This window comes from Protomyctophum bolini (genome assembly GCF_963924005.1).
Source record: "Protomyctophum bolini genome assembly, chromosome: 1".
NCBI classification, from domain to species: Eukaryota; Metazoa; Chordata; class Actinopteri; order Myctophiformes; family Myctophidae; genus Protomyctophum; species Protomyctophum bolini.
The window spans coordinates 39,392,301-39,410,976 of record NC_137862.1 but is presented as its reverse complement, the minus strand read 5'-3'; the positions used below and the strand labels follow the sequence as shown (position 1 = coordinate 39,410,976).

At 38.9% G+C, this 18,676-nt stretch overlaps 1 protein-coding gene across 1 annotated transcript in view; it reads right to left on the bottom strand.

The window, feature by feature from the left end:
* Positions 1–13,501: 13,501 nt before the first annotated feature.
* rufy2 (RUN and FYVE domain containing 2) overlaps positions 13,502–18,676 on the bottom strand; it is a 28,065-nt gene continuing 22,890 nt past the window's right edge. Inside the window, exons 15-18 of the mRNA XM_080767519.1 lie at positions 18,185–18,279; positions 17,805–17,853; positions 17,436–17,516; positions 13,502–16,412 (exon numbers count right to left, since the gene is read on the bottom strand). Coding sequence (XP_080623645.1) covers positions 16,269–16,412; positions 17,436–17,516; positions 17,805–17,853; positions 18,185–18,279 — 369 coding nt within the window. The 3' untranslated portion in view covers positions 13,502–16,268. The remainder of the gene's footprint in view (positions 16,413–17,435; positions 17,517–17,804; positions 17,854–18,184; positions 18,280–18,676) is intronic.

Below are 18,676 nucleotides of genomic sequence, written 5' to 3'. Positions count from 1 at the left end.
AGCCCATGTTTTTTGAATTTTTGAAAAAAAAAGTTAGCCTCGTTTCTCATCATTTTGGACCATGGGCTATAGCCCATATCGTACGGCATACTATAGTGCGCCGTTTTTCATCATTTTTGAGGATTTGAAAAAAATGACGAAATGACAAAAACGATGGGTTATAGCCCATGTTTTTTGAAAATTTGAAAAAAAAAGTTAGCATCGTTTCTCATCATTTTGGACCATGGGCTATAGCCCATATCGTACGGCATACTATAGCGCGCCATTTTTCATCATTTTTGAGGATTTGAAAAAAATGACGAAATGACAAAAACGATGGGTTATAGCCCATGTTTTTTGAAATTTTGAAAAAAAAAGTTAGCCTTGTTTCTCATCATTTTGGACCATGGGCTATAGCCCATATCGTACGGCATACTATAGCGCGCCGTTTTTCATCATTTTTGAGGATTTGAAAAAAATGACGAAATTACAAAAACGATGGGTTATAGCCCATGTTTTTTGAAATTTTGAAAAAAAAAGTTAGCCTCGTTTCTCATCATTTTGGACCGTGGGCTATAGCCCATATCGTACGGCATACTATAGCGCGGCATTTTTCATCATTTTTGAGGATTTGAAAAAAATGACGAAATGAAAAAAACGATGGGTTATAGCCCATGTTTTTTGAAATTTTGAAAAAAAGAGTTAGCCTCGTTTCTCATCATTTTGGACTGTGGGCTATAGCCCATATCGTACGGCATACTATAGCGCGCTGTTTTTCATCATTTTTGAGGATTTGAAAAAAATGACGAAATGACAAAAACGATGGGTTATAGCCCATGTTTTTTGAATTTTTGAAAAAAAAAGTTAGCCTCGTTTCTCATCATTTTGGACCATGGGCTATAGCCCATATCGTACGGCATACTATAGCGCGCCATTTTTCATCATTTTTGAGGATTTGAAAAAAATGACGAAATGACAAAAACGATGGGTTATAGCCCATGTTTTTTGAAATTTTGAAAAAAAAAGTTAGCCTTGTTTCTCATCATTTTGAACCATGGGCTATAGCCCATATCGTACGGCATACTATAGCGCGCCGTTTTTCATCATTTTTGAGGATTTGAAAAAAATGACGAAATTACAAAAACGATGGGTTATAGCCCATGTTTTTTGAAATTTTGAAAAAAAAAGTTAGCCTCGTTTCTCATCATTTTGGACCGTGGGCTATAGCCCATATCGTACGGCATACTATAGCGCGGCATTTTTCATAATTTTTGAGGATTTGAAAAAAATGACGAAATGAAAAAAACGATGGGTTATACCCATGTTTTTTGAAATTTTGAAAAAAAGAGTTAGCCTCGTTTCTCATCATTTTGGACTGTGGGCTATAGCCCATATCGTACGGCATACTATAGCGCGCTGTTTTTCATCATTTTTGAGGATTTGAAAAAAATGACGAAATGACAAAAACGATGGGTTATAGCCCATGTTTTTTGAAATTTTGAAAAAAAAGTTAGCCTCGTTTCTCATCATTTTGGACCGTGGGCTATAGCCCATATCGTACGGCATACTATAGCGCGCCATTTCTCATCATTTTTGAAGATTTTAAAAAAATGACGAAATTACAAAAACGATGGGTTATAGCCCATGTTTTCTGAAATTTTGAAAAAAAAAGTTAGCCTCGTTTCTCATCATTTTGGACCGTGGGCTATAGCCCATATCGTACGGCATACTATAGCGCGCCGTTTTTCATCATTTTTGAAGATTTGAAAAAAATGACGAAATGACAAAAACGATGGGTTATAGCCCATTTTTTTTGAAATTTTGAAAAAAAAAGTTAGCCTCGTTTCTCATCATTTTGGACTGTGGGCTATAGCCCATATCGTATGGCATACTATAGCGCGGCATTTTTCATAATTTTTGAGGATTTGAAAAAAATGACGAAATGAAAAAAACGATGGGTTATAGCCCATGTTTTTTGAAATTTTGAAAAAAAAAGTTAGCCTCGTTTCTCATCATTTTGGACTGTGGGCTATAGCCCATATCGTACGGCATACTATAGCGCGCTGTTTTTCATCATTTTTGAGGATTTGAAAAAAATGACGAAATGACAAAAACGATGGGTTATAGCCCATGTTTTTTGAAATTTTGAAAAAAAAAGTTAGCCTCGTTTCTCATCATTTTGGACCATGGGCTATAGCCCATATCGTACGGCATACTATAGCGCGCCGTTTTTCGTCATTTTTGAGGATTTGAAAAAAATGACGAAATTACAAAAACGATGGGTTATAGCCCATGTTTTTTGAAATTTTGAAAAAAAAAGTTAGCCTCGTTTCTCATCATTTTGGACCGTGGGCTATAGCCCATATCGTACGGCATACTATAGCGCGCCGTTTTTCATCATTTTTGAAGATTTGAAAAAAATGACGAAATGACAAAAACGATGGGTTATAGCCCATGTTTTTTGAAATTTTGAAAAAAAAAGTTAGCCTCGTTTCTCATCATTTTGGACCATGGGCTATAGCCCATATCGTACGGCATACTATAGCGCGCTATTTTTCATCATTTTTGAGGATTTGAAAAAAATGACGAAATGACAAAAACGATGGGTTATAGCCCATGTTTTTTGAAATTTTGAAAAAAAAAAGTTAGCCTCGTTTCTCATCATTTTGGACCATGGGCTATAGCCCATATCGTACGGCATACTATAGCGCGCCGTTTTCATCATTTTTGAGGATTTGAAAAAAATGACGAAATTACAAAAACGATGGGTTATAGCCCATGTTTTCTGAAATTTTGAAAAAAAAAGTTAGCCTCGTTTCTCATCATTTTGGACCGTGGGCTATAGCCCATATCGTACGGCATACTATAGCGCGCCGTTTTTCATCATTTTTGAAGATTTGAAAAAAATGACGAAATGACAAAAACGATGGGTTATAGCCCATGTTTTTTGAAATTTTGAAAAAAAAAGTTAGCCTCGTTTCTCATCATTTTGGACTGTGGGCTATAGCCCATATCGTACGGCATACTATAGCGCGCTGTTTTTCATCATTTTTGAGGATTTGAAAAAAATGACGAAATTAAAAAAACGATGGGTTATAGCCCATGTTTTTTGAAATTTTGAAAAAAGAAGTTAGCCTCGTTTCTCATCATTTTGGACTGTGGGCTATAGCCCATATCGTACGGCATACTATAGCGCGCTGTTTTTCATCATTTTTGAGGATTTGAAAAAAATGACGAAATGACAAAAACGATGGGTTATAGCCCATGTTTTTTGAATTTTTGAAAAAAAAAGTTAGCCTCGTTTCTCATCATTTTGGACCATGGGCTATAGCCCATATCGTACGGCATACTATAGCGCGCCGTTTTTCATCATTTTTGAGGATTTGAAAAAAATGACGAAATTACAAAAAAGATGGGTTATAGCCCATGTTTTTTGAAATTTTGGAAAAAAAAGTTAGCCTCGTTTCTCATCATTTTGGACCGTGGGCTATAGCCCATATCGTACGGCATACTATAGCGCGCCATTTTTCATCATTTTTGAAGATTTGAAAAAAATGACGAAATGACAAAAACGATGGGTTATAGCCCATGTTTTTTTGAAATGTTGAAAAAAAAAGTTAGCCTCGTTTCTCATCATTTTGGACTGTGGGCTATAGCCCATATCGTACGGCATACTATAGCGCGCTATTTTTCATCATTTTTGAGGATTTGAAAAAAATGACGAAATGACAAAAACGATGGGTTATAGCCCATGTTTTCTGAAATTTTGAAAAAAACAGTTAGCCTCGTTTCTCATCATTTTGGACTGTGGGCTATAGCCCATATCGTACGGCATACTATAGCGCGCCGTTTTTCATCATTTTTGAAGATTTGAAAAAAATTACGAAATTACAAAAACGATGGGTTATAGCCCATGTTTTTTGAAATTTTGAAAAAAAAAGTTAGCCTCGTTTCTCATCATTTTGGACCGTGGGCTATAGCCCATATCGTACGGCATACTATAGCGCGCCGTTTTTCATCATTTTTGAAGATTTGAAAAAAATGACGAAATGACAAAAACGATGGGTTATAGCCCATGTTTTTTGAAATGTTGGAAAAAAAAGTTAGCCTCGTTTCTCATCATTTTGGACTGTGGGCTATAGCCCATATCGTACGGCATACTATAGCGCGCTATTTTTCATCATTTTTGAGGATTTGAAAAAAATGACGAAATGACAAAAACGATGGGTTATAGCCCATGTTTTTTGAAATTTTCAAAAAAAAAGTTAGCCTCGTTTCTCATCATTTTGGACCATGGGCTATAGCCCATATCGTACGGCATACTATAGCGCGCCGTTTTTCATCATTTTTGAGGATTTGAAAAAAATGACGAAATTACAAAAACGATGGGTTATAGCCCATGTTTTCTGAAATTTTGAAAAAAAAAGTTAGCCTCGTTTCTCATCATTTTGGACCATGGGCTATAGCCCATATCGTACGGCATACTATAGCGCGCCGTTTTTCATCATTTTTGAGGATTTGAAAAAAATGACGAAATTAGAAAAACGATGGGTTATAGCCCATGTTTTTTGAAATTTTGAAAAAAAAAAGTTAGCCTCGTTTCTCATCATTTTGGACTGTGGGCTATAGCCCATATCGTACGGCATACTATAGCGCGCTGTTTTTCATCATTTTTGAGGATTTGAAAAAAATGACGAAATGACAAAAACGATGGGTTATAGCCCATGTTTTTTGAAAAAAAAAAAGTTAGCCTCGTTTCTCATCATTTTGGACCATGGGCTATAGCCTATATCGTACGGCATTATAGCGCGCCGTTTTTCATCATTTTTGAAAAAAAATGTAATAATGAAAACAAAATTTGTATGTCTACTTGGAAGTTATGCACATTTTATGATAGGCCACTCCCATTGCATCTCCCCCACCCCTTTTAGCCAATTGGTCTGAAAGCACATGACCTTCATGCAACATTTCAGTCTTCTACAGCAAATATTATAGCTGCTAGAGGGACGTTTAGGAAGATTTGACAAAACCGCTGGCGGCCATTTTGAAAAATGGCTGCCACACCCACCAGAATACGAATTTGGGATGGCCCAATATCCAGTTTCGTTACCAATATATCTGTCAACTTCTGCCAAATTTGGCGCTTACGTCATAAAATGAACGATAGGTTAGCTATGCCGCCTCACTATGGAACGAAAATCATTCCGAGACCATGGGCTATAGTCCATGATCTTGGAATGATTAGTCTATTTTTTCAAATCCTCCAAAATGAAAAACGGCATACTGAAAAATGAGGATTTGAAAAAAAGTTCCATGGACTTCTAATATGGACCCCCAACTGACTGCCGAGTGTGACCGTGGACTGCCATTTTTGGTGGAAGGAGAAGAGAAAACCAAGAGTACCTTCGGGCTTGTCCCTAAATAGACTTGTAACCCAAATGTAGAGAGTACAAACGCAGTAAAGAACCTGGGGGTTATCATCTCTGAAAAGGCAACAATGAGCAGAAAATGAACCATGTAAATACAACAAATTGAGGGCACCGCAGGGAGTTGAACCCCATTCTGGTAAACCAGTAGTACCACACCAGTGCCTTAGTTTGTTTTGTTGTAATTTACAGGTCCAAAAGCAATCACATTCATAATAATTTGAATCATAATGGACTATAAATGATAGCCATGATTATGTCTTACAATTGAAATCGAGAAGAAGACTAAGGAAAACTCCTCAGACATAAACTAAGAAAATATTTTATTTTTCCGTGCCCATAAAGAGCTGCAAAGTGCTAAAAGTGAAAAGTGCAGCAGAAAACCTTTGGGTCATAGGCCCATCGTCAATGCCTCGCCTACTGACCGGCATGAATTAAGTTTTAGCTGCAAATGGCAGCATAAATAAATCACATCAATACACACCACATAATGTGATGTGAACTGACACGATGAAGCTTCACTCGCACATTATAAAAGACATGCATCACATCAATCCACATCACATACCTAACCCTAGCCCTAACCCTAAATTCATCATGTGATGTGGGGATGACGTGATGAAGCCTTACTCACCAATGTGAAATGATACGAGACATAAACACACATCACATACCGGGCCTGTGTTCATATGTGATGTGGGCTTAGATGAAGCTTTATACTCACAAATTGGATCTGATAATATAGCACAAACAATGCTCTTATGACCTAGAGGTTTGCTGCTGGACTTCTCACTTAAAGCACTTGGAGCGCTTTATGAACATGAACAAAACAAAAAGATTCTTGGTCTCCGCCCAAGCAGTTGGCCTTAGGTTTGTGGCCAGTCTTTCTAGCCAGTTGTCCCACATTTCTATTTTAAAATCTACATGTTTTCAAAAGAATTGCCCACATTTAAATATACATTACAATTTATGCCATTTGTGGACGATTGACAAATTATACGAGGTGCAAATTATGCAATGGCAGAAGCATTCTTTGGACCCCAGTATTTTTCAGCAATACAGCAACACTATGAACATGAGAACACACATACATACAACACTGAGGATGACATTAGAACACAAGAGCAATGAACAGAGTGCATGGCGTGCAACGAGCTATCCGCAATTTGTGAAATAATCACATAAAAATATCACATAAATGCACATCACATACCGGCCTGTGTTCATATCTGATGTGAACTGACGTGATGGCGCTTTACCAGCAAATGACACAACGCAAATGACGTGAAACGATACAGCTCCAATCAAATGATTAGAAACTGTATGAGAGACACGACCCGACACACGCACCACATACACTAGTGAAGAACTAGTGATAGATAGGAAAGAAAGAAATGACTTATGAAAAATAAAGCAAAATGCGATTAAAAACTCTGACCAGAAAAAACAATAACTTTATTAAAGCAAAGAATAGAAGAGAAGATGAAAGGTCGGGGTAGAAACCGTGCATGTTCGATACTAATAGGTTATATTCAATAATGGATGATCTTTGCATCGTGAGCTTGTAGATCAGCTATTTGCTACTTTAGTGTGTGACACTGTAGCATGACCAAGTAAGGAAATTAATTTACAAAAGGTTGAACTATGGAGATACAAGGTTTCTGCCCGACATCAAAAGATAATAAACTACGCCCACTTACCTTCAATATCAGCACTAAACAAAACAAACTAACCAACGAAGAAAATCTGCCATAATTTTCTTCCTGTTAGTTTGGACAGATCTACAGCATAGAAGGCTGTAAACAGTGTTAAGCAGGCTACATGCTACCATAATGATACCGGAAATAAGTCGCATGACGCCAAATCACATTTTGTACACACAGTCCACTAGTGAAGAACTAGGGCAATGGGCAAGGAGAAATAAAAAAAATACTTTTTTTTATTAAAAGAGAAAGGAAATAGAAATTCGAATAACTCGACACAGAAAACAGCACAGAAAGACTACAACAGAACATACATAATGTGATGTGACGTGACGCGACAGCTTTACCCGTAAATTATGTTAAACAATACATAAATCACATTGCGGCATGTGATGTAGAGTGGCATTATACACAGATTACGTGAAACGATACACGGTGCGAATGTCAACCTATGGTATGGTAGCATGTAGCATGTAGCCCACTTACACAAGCATCAGGAATCAAAAGGTTCATTACTAACCTTCACTGCCAACAGCACCCAGGAGTGGCAACAGCACTGTACCTTCAATACCGACGTCGCCTTGTCAGCTTCACGTTCTGAAATGACAAGAAAAAAATATATCTATTTAGTTGTCGGCCTACAGGATGACATTTTGTAAGTCATAACAGTCACTGAAAGCTGTGTCACCAATATCTTACTTTATTATTGTCACAAATTGTGATTAAAGCTCCTATAAGCAATAATGTCAATTTTAATGATTTTTATTTCATTCAGCAATGAGTAAAACACACATGATTTAGTCTCTGCGATACATCTAGGGGCCACAATCTGCAGTCAAAGATATTCCTAGAAGCTTTGTCATTGGTCAGAGAAAAAAAAAGAACCCGGTCAAAATGACTGACCAATCAGGAAGTAGACAGGCAAATCGACCAATGACAAAGCTAGGAACATCTTTGAATGCAGATTGTGGCCCCAAGATGTGTCAGAGACAATATTGTTTTACCCATTGCTGGCAGTCTTAATACCAATTTTTTTTTAAGTAATTACATTTGACATATTGCTTATAGCAGCTTTAATGATTCAACCCATTAAACGGCGACTTCACCCCTTTTGCAACCAGAGCTTATTTTAATGATGTTTGGGAGACAAGAAACACTTTCCTGGGTTTTTTATGTGGGTAATCGTCGTTTTTAGATATGTAGTATTTCAAAAGTGTCCATGGGCTCCATGATGTCATGGACAATGGGCTCACTTCCTCCCTAGACTACATGTTGTCTCAGTAAGACAGCCCTCCCCTATGCACAAGGAGCAGTGCACCAAAGCATTATGGGAATTGTAGTCTGGGTAGGAAGTGTCCATGAAATCATGGACACATTGAAATACTAAAAACACATAAAAACCTCAGTAAGGTTTTTCACCCAAACATATGTATGACAATGAATGGTCAACTTGACATGTAATGGTGACACTGCCCTTGTTTCTACTACAGCCACATGTAATCCAGGTACATACCATGGGGGGGCTTCCGTCGCTCAGTTGAAGATAGCCGGTATTAATAGAGCCGCGTAGGTTGTATGGCACAATACGTCCCGAGCACCGTACGCCTCGTAATCTCAGGGAGCGTTCGTTGACACCGTTATACGTTTCAGCTCAGCCGAGTAGACACTCTATTATCAATACCAGCCATCTCCTGATGACCCCATCCAAGGTCACACATGACACCAAGGTCACATGATTAACCTGCAAGACATAAATAAAAACAACATTACTCTTTATCCAGATTTCATACATTGTAAAATTCATATAATATTAAAAGGATATTTCACTTTATCGTCTACTCAGGCTTATGTGAACAGTATTTAAATATTCATTTTAGCTTTTTAGCATTTTAACTTAAAAACTGTCTGTAGTGTTCACATAAAAAAAGAGTAGATAATACAATGACAAAAAGTTAGTTTTTTAAAGTGAATTGTCCCTTTAAGATATTGGTAAAAAAAAATCTAAACTTCAAAATCTACATTATATAACTTGAGTCAAAGTTAAAAGGTTTTGGCATCAAAATGTACTTTGGACAATCTTGGTCATTTTGAACAGAAAAAAACCTTTTGAAAATAGCAGATCTAAAAGCTCACAATGTGTCACATCACATTCACAATGCATTGTGAGCTTGTAGATCAGCCATTTTCACAGACAAGACAATGCTTTTGTTGCGATCAAGGCCCAAGGCCTCAGTCACACATAAGCATATGTTCTGGGCTCTGCCTGTGTTTGATTGCCCCCCAAAATCAAACACAAATGTTTGGTCAAAGCATGTGCCTCCCATTGGAAATGCATTGGGGCGGCCATTAAACAGACAAGACAAATGTTTTTTTTGTGTGATCGAGGCCCAAGGCCAAAGAACGAGTCCTATAAAAGGACAAACATTGCTGACATTGTTGTCCATTTAGTGTCACAATAAACAACAGTCTTATAAATACTCTGTTTAAACAATAAACAGTCCTATAAATCATCTTAATGTCTAAACAACAACAGTGCTCAAGGATAAAACCGTGTTTCTCAAACAAACGCTTCTTACCTTGGAACACACAGCTCTGCTCACAAACAGCATGAAGTGGATCCCAAACCAAACAGCATGCTGGGAAAAAACATGGCCGCTCCTATTTAAATCCAAAGCCCCGCCCACTGGATCCGGTCACCTGTTCAACTAGTCCGTCCGTCATTGGTCCGTTAGTCAGTGTGATTTGTGTTTGGATCATCCACTGTTGATGTAACTGCTGTGTGCACCACACACACACACACACACACACACACACACACACACACACACTCATGCACTCACGCACGCACGCACGTGCATTATATCACCCTTTGGTTGGTTATAAAGGCTTATATTAATAAACACAAGGACGTGTGTGTCTGTGGCTGTCTGTATCAGCCTTTATAGGTTTGTTTATTCCGCCATCTTGTTTGATATTTGTTTGAGTATCACCACCATCAGCCTTTAACAGGTGTTCAATCAGGCAAATGAGCACCAGCAGCCATCTAGCAGCTGATGCACTCTGGGAGATGTAGTTGTTGAGACTGTAGAAGTTGTCTGAGGTGTCTTGTAGAAGATCCATGCTCCATTTATGAGTTTTAACTCAACAATAACGATTCATTATGAACTAATAACCTATTAGCTCATCAAGTGTGGTAGGACAAGGTGTCAAATCTTGAGGTCCTGCAGAAGTGTGGTCTAATGGAAATTGCGGAAATGGAAATTGCGGAAATGGTAATTGCGGAAATTGCTCTTCACTTATAGTGAAACCAGAAGTACCAGTACCAGTGCCTTAGCTTTTGTGTATTCAACTATTTGGGTAACATGTGAGCTTTTTTTTTTTTTTTTTTTTTAACATCTGTTTATTATGATTTTTGGCATATAAGCATTTCAGTAATGACTAACCATAAAATTACAGATCTAGGTTTTTCATGGTTTTCATCTTTTTTTATCGTCGAACACCATGAAAAAGTACATACTATAGTATGTCGACAAAAACTAATTGGTGAAAAACGAATCATTAATCATGAAAAACTATTATGAAAACAATAAAAAATATGAAAATCATGAATAATTAACAATCGGTTCATGGTTTGACGATTAAAAAATATTTCATCACTGAAAACCATGAAAAACGACATACTATAGTTTTCTGGTTAAAAAACCATGACGTTTTTCATGATTTTAACAACATATTTTACTATGCCAGAATGGCAACTTCAGGACAACAGCACAGACAGTACAAAAGCAACTCCAGAAATCATGCAGATTGTAAAATATTGATTTAATCAAAAACTTCTAAAAGGCAACATTGTTGGCAATGGAGTAAATCACTGCTTCACAGCTGATATTAAAGAACAAACAAAAAACTTTGATTGATAACCAACATTTAATACAGCATATAGTTAAATTAACACTGTAAAAGTCCCATTCATATTTATGGATAATAAGAATATGACACTGTTCAAATAACATTCCATTCCAGACGACGTCTCTCAGTTCATTCAACATTTTCCACCCCTTAATAAAAGAGGGTGTGAACCTTTTCATTATAAAGGGCTTCTTAATATTTACATTTTTATGAAATTCCACTTGTGAACCATTTCATTCTTTATGGAAATGAAGGTACTTCCAGTTCTTTTGTAAAATGAAGTTGTAAACATTTTATATCAAGTACAAAAACCCAAAATGTACAGCAACAAGCCATCATAGATGCTCAACATTCTGTGTGAGTACTGCACTGGCTACCTTCTCCGCATTGTATATTTCATAGTCATTAAAATCTCCAAGAGCAGTCTTTATGCTGATAGCTAAAAGATTAACAAAGTTTAAAGCCACTTGAACCCTGGCCCTCTATACTTTGACTTCACCCATGGGTCTGTACTTGGTCCCCACTTTTACCCTCTATACCGCATCTCTTCACCCAAAAACAAATAGATTTATCAGTACAAGCTCAATACATCGTTGCATTGTTGTGAGCCTGTACATACAGTTCGCTGAATGTACAGTAGGGTTCATGTGGTAAATTGAACTTCAACCCTTTTCTTGAGGATAATACTGCAGAAAACAGTGCAGCCATAAAATATGTGATTTCTATGATGGCTGCATCTATACAGTTGGACAAGAACAGTTGGTTACAGTAAAAGTCAAGTCTCTGTGCATCATGTTCTAGCGAGTCTAGCTCCTTGGAACTTAAAAATAATAAGAACAATAATAATAATAATAATGTGAATAAAAACATACGATTAAACATAAATACTTAATCTCAGTCTAATTTACATGTCTACTAAAGCGCACCATCTGACTTGAAACTAGTAATCCAGTCAAACAGTAATTTAGTCAATATGTCCATCAGTTTGACAGGCCGGTTGGTCAGTCAGTGTCAGTCACATTGAGTTCTTGCACTCTTTCTGACCCCTGTTGGTCATTCAAAGAGAATCCACATAGTGCTACAAATGTTGAAATGTGCCATTATTTCAGACAGAGGGCTGAATTAATGCTTGCTTGGCATATAGAGCATCTTGCCAGTTAAGAAATGTTTTGGCCCATCATCATTAAAATCAACAAAAATAATTGAACAGAAACAGACTTGAATTACAAAATGTACTTGGGTCGCCTTTCCCCCACATCCGTCTACTCTACACCAAAACTCTTCGCCAACAACTGATCTACAGTGGTGAAACTTGTAAGCTTATAGATATGCTTTTTTTGGCAAAAGTTCCCCCAGGAATTGTGATGCAGGGGTTCAAGTGGTGGCAACTTGGCACCACACATAACAGGTATAGTAATAATTATTATTACTACATTTACACAGGCACTAGTGATGTTTCATCCCTTGTGGTACTGATCTGATCTTCACAGAAATGTATAAAACTGAGGAGAACCTGTGTGGAGTTTGATCTTTCCCAGTTGAGACAATATTGAAGTTTAAAGGAAAGCCATTGCACGAAGCAAATCTATGACCGAAAAAAAGGTAAAAAAAACATTTTGACAGTTTGTGTTCTACAGGACTTGACATGGCAACATGAAGAGCACACGTACTAGAACTGTCAGCAAGAAAACCATCAGGAGGAATGAGCGTTGTTTGAACCAAGTTATGAAGGAGAAAACAGATATTAGTGCTACTGTAAGGTAGGTCTTAGTTTCATTGCACATCAGACACATGTCTGCCCAGTGCCCACTTCTTTAACTGAACAGAGCGACCAAGCTTTAATTCTACTTTGAGATGAAGCCCGCATACAGACGATGCGATTGCTTTTACTTTATGGTTATGAGTACTTCACCAAGTATCTTCACAAGAAAGAAAGAAAGATCAAGAAAATCTACATTTAGTCCTCCATTTCCAATACGATGAGATTGCCATCATAAAGAGTTATTACTTTTCTCTCATTCTGTGTAAAGGTATACGTTGAGATCGTCTCAGTTATACTGGAGAAAATGTGGTCATAGTGAAACGATGCGTTCATGAAAGAATAGTACTGGACTATTGCACTCAACTATCACCAAAAATCACACCAATAACAAAGCCTCCAGGTGGCATCAGTAAAAGAAAAAGTACATAATTGTGTAGTGTGTAGGTCACTACAGTAGAGGGACATAATGCCCATAGTATGTATTATAAAAGACATCTTCAAATAGAATCGTTATGAAATCAGTTTGCAGTTTCATTGTGAAAGTTTCACAAATACTGTGCAGGAGAGGGCCATTATTAGCTCCACTCTCACTCCAGAGGGCCATAATGCATATATTGTCGTAGCAAAAATAGCAGATCTACAAGCTCAAAACATGTCACAATGTGACACGTTTTGAGCTTGTAGATCTGCTATTTGTACTATATTTGAATTAAAATCCTGATCATTTTTTATTGTGCATATATCAGTTTACGTTCTCCGCGAATGAAACAAGTGTTGTGATTGGTCGGGAAAATATCGTATCCGGGGGAAATACATTTGACGGCTGTTCCGGAGGATACAACCGCCGATAGCTTCTCTGCCTTAGGTTGTGACCAGGCTTTTCTTTTCGCAGATAAGTAAGCCTGGGACCGAGGCTACAACAGCACGCACAGCAAAGCCCACCCCTACTCGATCATGATTGGCGGAAGGCCCCTCTCTATCCAGATTGGATGAAGGCTGGGCCCACCTAGCCAAAAACGAAACCTAAGGTTTTTTTTTACCCCAGTGGGTTAACTGGGGACAGGGAGGAACTCCTTACGGTATATGGTCAGCACACTATAGTAGGGAGGATTATCAAAACAAAACAAAAATAAGCGATATTTGAATAAAGTGAAATCACTGAATATACCTTTGATATGAACTTGAATATGAACTTAAATGCAAATACATTGGACATAAAAAGACAATACATTTCTATGCTAATACTAGTCATTCAGCTACTATTAGAATGAAGTATTTTAAGCGGGGCATGTTTGGAATTTTAACAGCTGAAATCAATAATATATTCATATTCGGATATTAACCTGCAGGCCACATTAAGTGAAGGTGAGGCCCCTGGGCCGCCAGTTGCCCATGTATAGGGATCAGTTTCCATGCTCTTCTATGCGACTGGTTCTCAGCCTGTGGGTCGGGACCCACTTGATTTTGTTTTTTTTGGGGGGAGGGGGTCCCCAGATGACAGTTAAAAAAATAAAAAAAAAACTATACTATGAAAACTGGTCAAACATTGTCAAATAATATGAACGAGGCAAACATTGTGAAAATAAGCTCACAACGCCTCGCATTTAAGCTTGTAGATCAGCTATTATCACAATTTATATCTGTAGAACTGAGTCAAAATAAATGTGATGCCTCAACTCCTACGTGTGTTTGTCAGGGTCCCCAGTTCAAATGTGATTATTTTGCCCTGAAAAGGTTTAGAAGAACTATTCTAAACCCAACTACTAGGAGATTTTCCAAAGCCGACCACAGAACAGTCACACGTGCGTCTGTCTACGTGCGTAATGCTACATTCTGCTGATTGTCTTAAGACGTAGTGTTTCAATCAGCACTATTTGCTGTAAGGGTTCAGAATGATGAAGCATTGTGGAGGCGGGAGGGCTTGGATTTGATTTAGATCTGGAACACTTATTACGTTATACCTTTAAACATTTAAAAATGTAATGAAAGGATTTATTACAGCATACTAAATTATAGCAGCCAGCCACCTTGATGCCCAAAACAGGCGTGTCACTTGTGTACATGTGCCGCCTCATGAACTGCAATGTGCTGCCTCAAACAATATATGTAGTTAATTTAGTCCTTTTACTATTTACTTTTGTTGTGAGAGTGTGTGTGTGTGTGCGTTTATTTTACGAGCGTCCTATAGATTGACCCAAGAAGAAGACACAGATAATTGAGTTAAATATTAATACAAGGCCAGGACCAAAGGCATGTATTATTATCATCTTGTGCAGAACAACTAGCTCATGTCCTCAACCCAGCACGTTCTAGCTGCACACAGGATGTGTCTCTTCCACTGTGTGAACGGGATGGTGGTGTTAGAATGGATGCTTGGCACCATAGACACAGAACGGTAGACGCCTCCTTCAGCTCTGGGGCGTTTGTACTCAAGTGAGGGCAAGCTTCCGCGTTGGTGCTTCACTAGTCTCACGGAGCCAGACAACTATGCCAGGGCAGTCTGGCAACGCGAGACTAGTGCTTCACAGAAGCTTCCGCGTGCGTCACAAAGTGGACGTTCGCGCCTGACAAGTCCCGGAAAAGACACTCTGTGATTGGCCAGTAGCCACTTGAGATAGATTGGCTTCATAGACTTCATATTCATTGTTTAAATAAATTACCTTTGCTATTAATATGTTGGATTCATGTTAATTCGTGTGCTTTCACACATTTAACCACTTTAAAACCCTCAGTAAACTTGACCGTTGGCCTCTTTACTTCACCGGCTCTTTGTCCCCTCTACACCAAATCTCTTCACCGAAAATAAGTGATCTACAAGCTAATGTGTCACACGTTTAAGTAAATGGTCACGCCCCCCTATTACCTACTACTAATAATAAAATATAAGTAGGGGATAAAATATAGTTTTAGACTGCAACGGAGGGCAGTATTTTTTTTTTTTAAAGAGACACGAGAATTGCCGCGTTGAACGTTGCGAAGTTCGCTTAGCCGACTCAGCCCCGTTCGAGTTGCAAGCCGCTAGGCACGGAATAGTAAATCATGTTCTGGCGAGAGCATTTGCCCCGACTGCTATTAAAAGTGGCTGCTGGCCAATCACAGCACGCCCTTGCTCAAGTGCACCAGCAAAACACATCGCATCCTTACACAAATGCAAAGGCGATTCCGCACTCGCATCACAGACACGTTGTGAGCTTGTAGATATGCTATTTTCGGCAAATGTTTCACCCAGAACAGGGATATGCTAGGGTTCAAGTGGTTAATGTAAAAGACCCGCTGTTGAAGACCCATGATCTACAGGATTAGTCCAATGAGGACTCCATCCATCCTTACCAACAAACACTTGAGATGGGCAGGTCTTCATCGGAGCTTCACTTTAGCTTCAGCCATTGGGGGGAGGGGTGGAACTTAAAGAGACGAGTCAGTTTTAAGTGGCGTAATAAAACCGGAGCCCTGCAGGGTTTTATTTCTTTTTTTTACAAGCCGTTCTTCTCACGTGGGATTGGAAGAGCAGCGTTGGAGGAGAAGGGCGTGGCAGGTGTCACAGACTCGGACCGGTTTGGGCGAGGCGGGCAGAGGGAGCTCGTTGTCGGAGCAGCCGTTGCAGAAGATCTCCCCGCAGTTCCTACAGTGGTGCTGAGAGGGACAGACATGACACTGGTCAGTTCCTACAGTGGTGCTGAGAGGGACAGACATGACACTGGTCAGTTCCTACAGTGGTGCTGAGAGGGACAGACATGACACTGGTCAGTTCCTACAGTGGTGCTGAGAGGGACAGACATGACACTGGTCAGTTCCTACAGTGGTGCTGAGAGGGACAGACATGACACTGGTCAGTTCCTACAGTGGTGCTGAGAGGGACAGACATGACACTGGTCAGTTCCTACAGTGGTGCTGAGAGGGACAGACATGACACTGGTCAGTTCCTACAGTGGTGCTGAGAGGGACAGACATGACACTGGTCAGTTCCTACAGTGGTGCTGAGAGGGACAGACATGACACTGGTCAGTTCCTACAGTGGTGCTGAGAGGGACAGACATGACACTGGTCAGTTACTACAGTGGTGCTGAGAGGGACAGACATGACACTGGTCAGTTCCTACAGTGGTGCTGAGAGGGACAGACATGACACTGGTCAGTTCCTACAGTGGTGCTGAGAGGGACAGACATGACACTGGTCAGTTACTACAGTGGTGCTGAGAGGGACAGACATGACACTGGTCAGTTCCTACAGTGGTGCTGAGAGGGACAGACATGACACTGGTCAGGTCCTACAGTGGTGCTGAGAGGGACAGACATGACACTGGTCAGTTCCTACAGTGGTGCTGAGAGGGACAGACATACACTGGTCAGCATCCAGTACACATGCTCATGTGTTGTTATGTTTAAATTAAATGATTAATTAATAGGTCCTATTAAATGATTAATTAATAGGTCCTATTAAATGGGATATGTTGTTCATAATGATAATTCCTTCCCTCCTCCAGCATTGCCTAGTATGACAATGACATACACATCTAGGATCAGTGTTATTGTACAATAATACATCAGGAGCGTAGCCTGAAACAAAGGTAGGCTATCTAATCCCCCCCCCCCTCCTCCAACTATTATCTTTATTAAAAAATGACTAGTAATGTTTTTAATCATCATTTCAACAGACCTTTCGCCTGGAGATGGAGAATTCCTTTTCACAAAGTTTACATTGACTTGCTTCCTTGTCCTTCAGCCAAACCTGTCCCCCCTGAAAGAATAACGTAGTCCTTTAACAAACATTGTGTTACATGCATCCATTCCACGGGGCTCCGCGGAATCATTTACAGATTTCATGCTCTATGATTACTATGATGTTTATCTAATTGAAAAGTGTGCCGTCAGGTTTTGAATAAAATGTTTCATATTGTAGTAGTGGTTTCTGTTTATGACTATGAAATGTGACAATGGGTTTATTGTCTCCTGAAGCCATTTTCAATGTCTAATATGTGTCACTGTTATGGATTTATTGTACATCAAGGCTGGTCTATTGCTTTACCTGAAGAGCTTTGTTGGCTTCTTTGATGTCTTCAATCTTCATTTTGGATCTAATGGAGATGGGAGTAAAATAATAATGATTTAATACAAAACCGTACACTTCAAACAAACACGATTTGCGACCATTTACTGTATTGTAGTGTGGTAGTCGAGTCCACCTAAAGCCAGTCAAGACCAAGTCTGAGAGGAGGCGAGTCGGAGTCAAGACCAAGTCTGAGGGGAGGCGAGTCTGAGTCAAGACCAAGTGTGGGAGGGGGTCAAGTCGAGAGCGACTTGAGGCGAGAGCGTGTTGAGACAGAGACCAGATTTTTTGATAATTTATATAAGGTATATATATGTAAGCTTTCATAGCTATACTCTGTTGTGTGAATGTATATTTACTCGCTGAGTTTGGAGCCTAGCTCCTCCAGAGCTTTTTCCTGGTCTTCACAGATGCTCTTCAGCTGAATGTTCTCATCCTGGAGACGATGGAACTCCTGGACAAAAACAACACACTAACTGTAATTATACATGGATATACCTTTAGACATACACACACACACACACACACTTGTGGGGACCGTGACATTTTGGGACAGCATTTTGACCTATTTTTGTTGTTGAACATTTTAACCCTAACCATGAAGCCTAAATTATACTGTAATACTATTAGTAGTAGTAGTACTATTAGTAGTAGTAGTACTAATAGTAGTAGTACATTTTGATACCAATACTTTTGTGCTTTTACAAAAAAGACAAAGAAAGTATTTCTACGTTGCAGTATTGATACTTATAATAAAGTACAAAATGCGAGTACTTTTTCCACCACTGCCATTTAGTTATTTCTCAAAGTATGCTTGCGTGTACACGGACTCTCTCCTCACATTCTAAAGT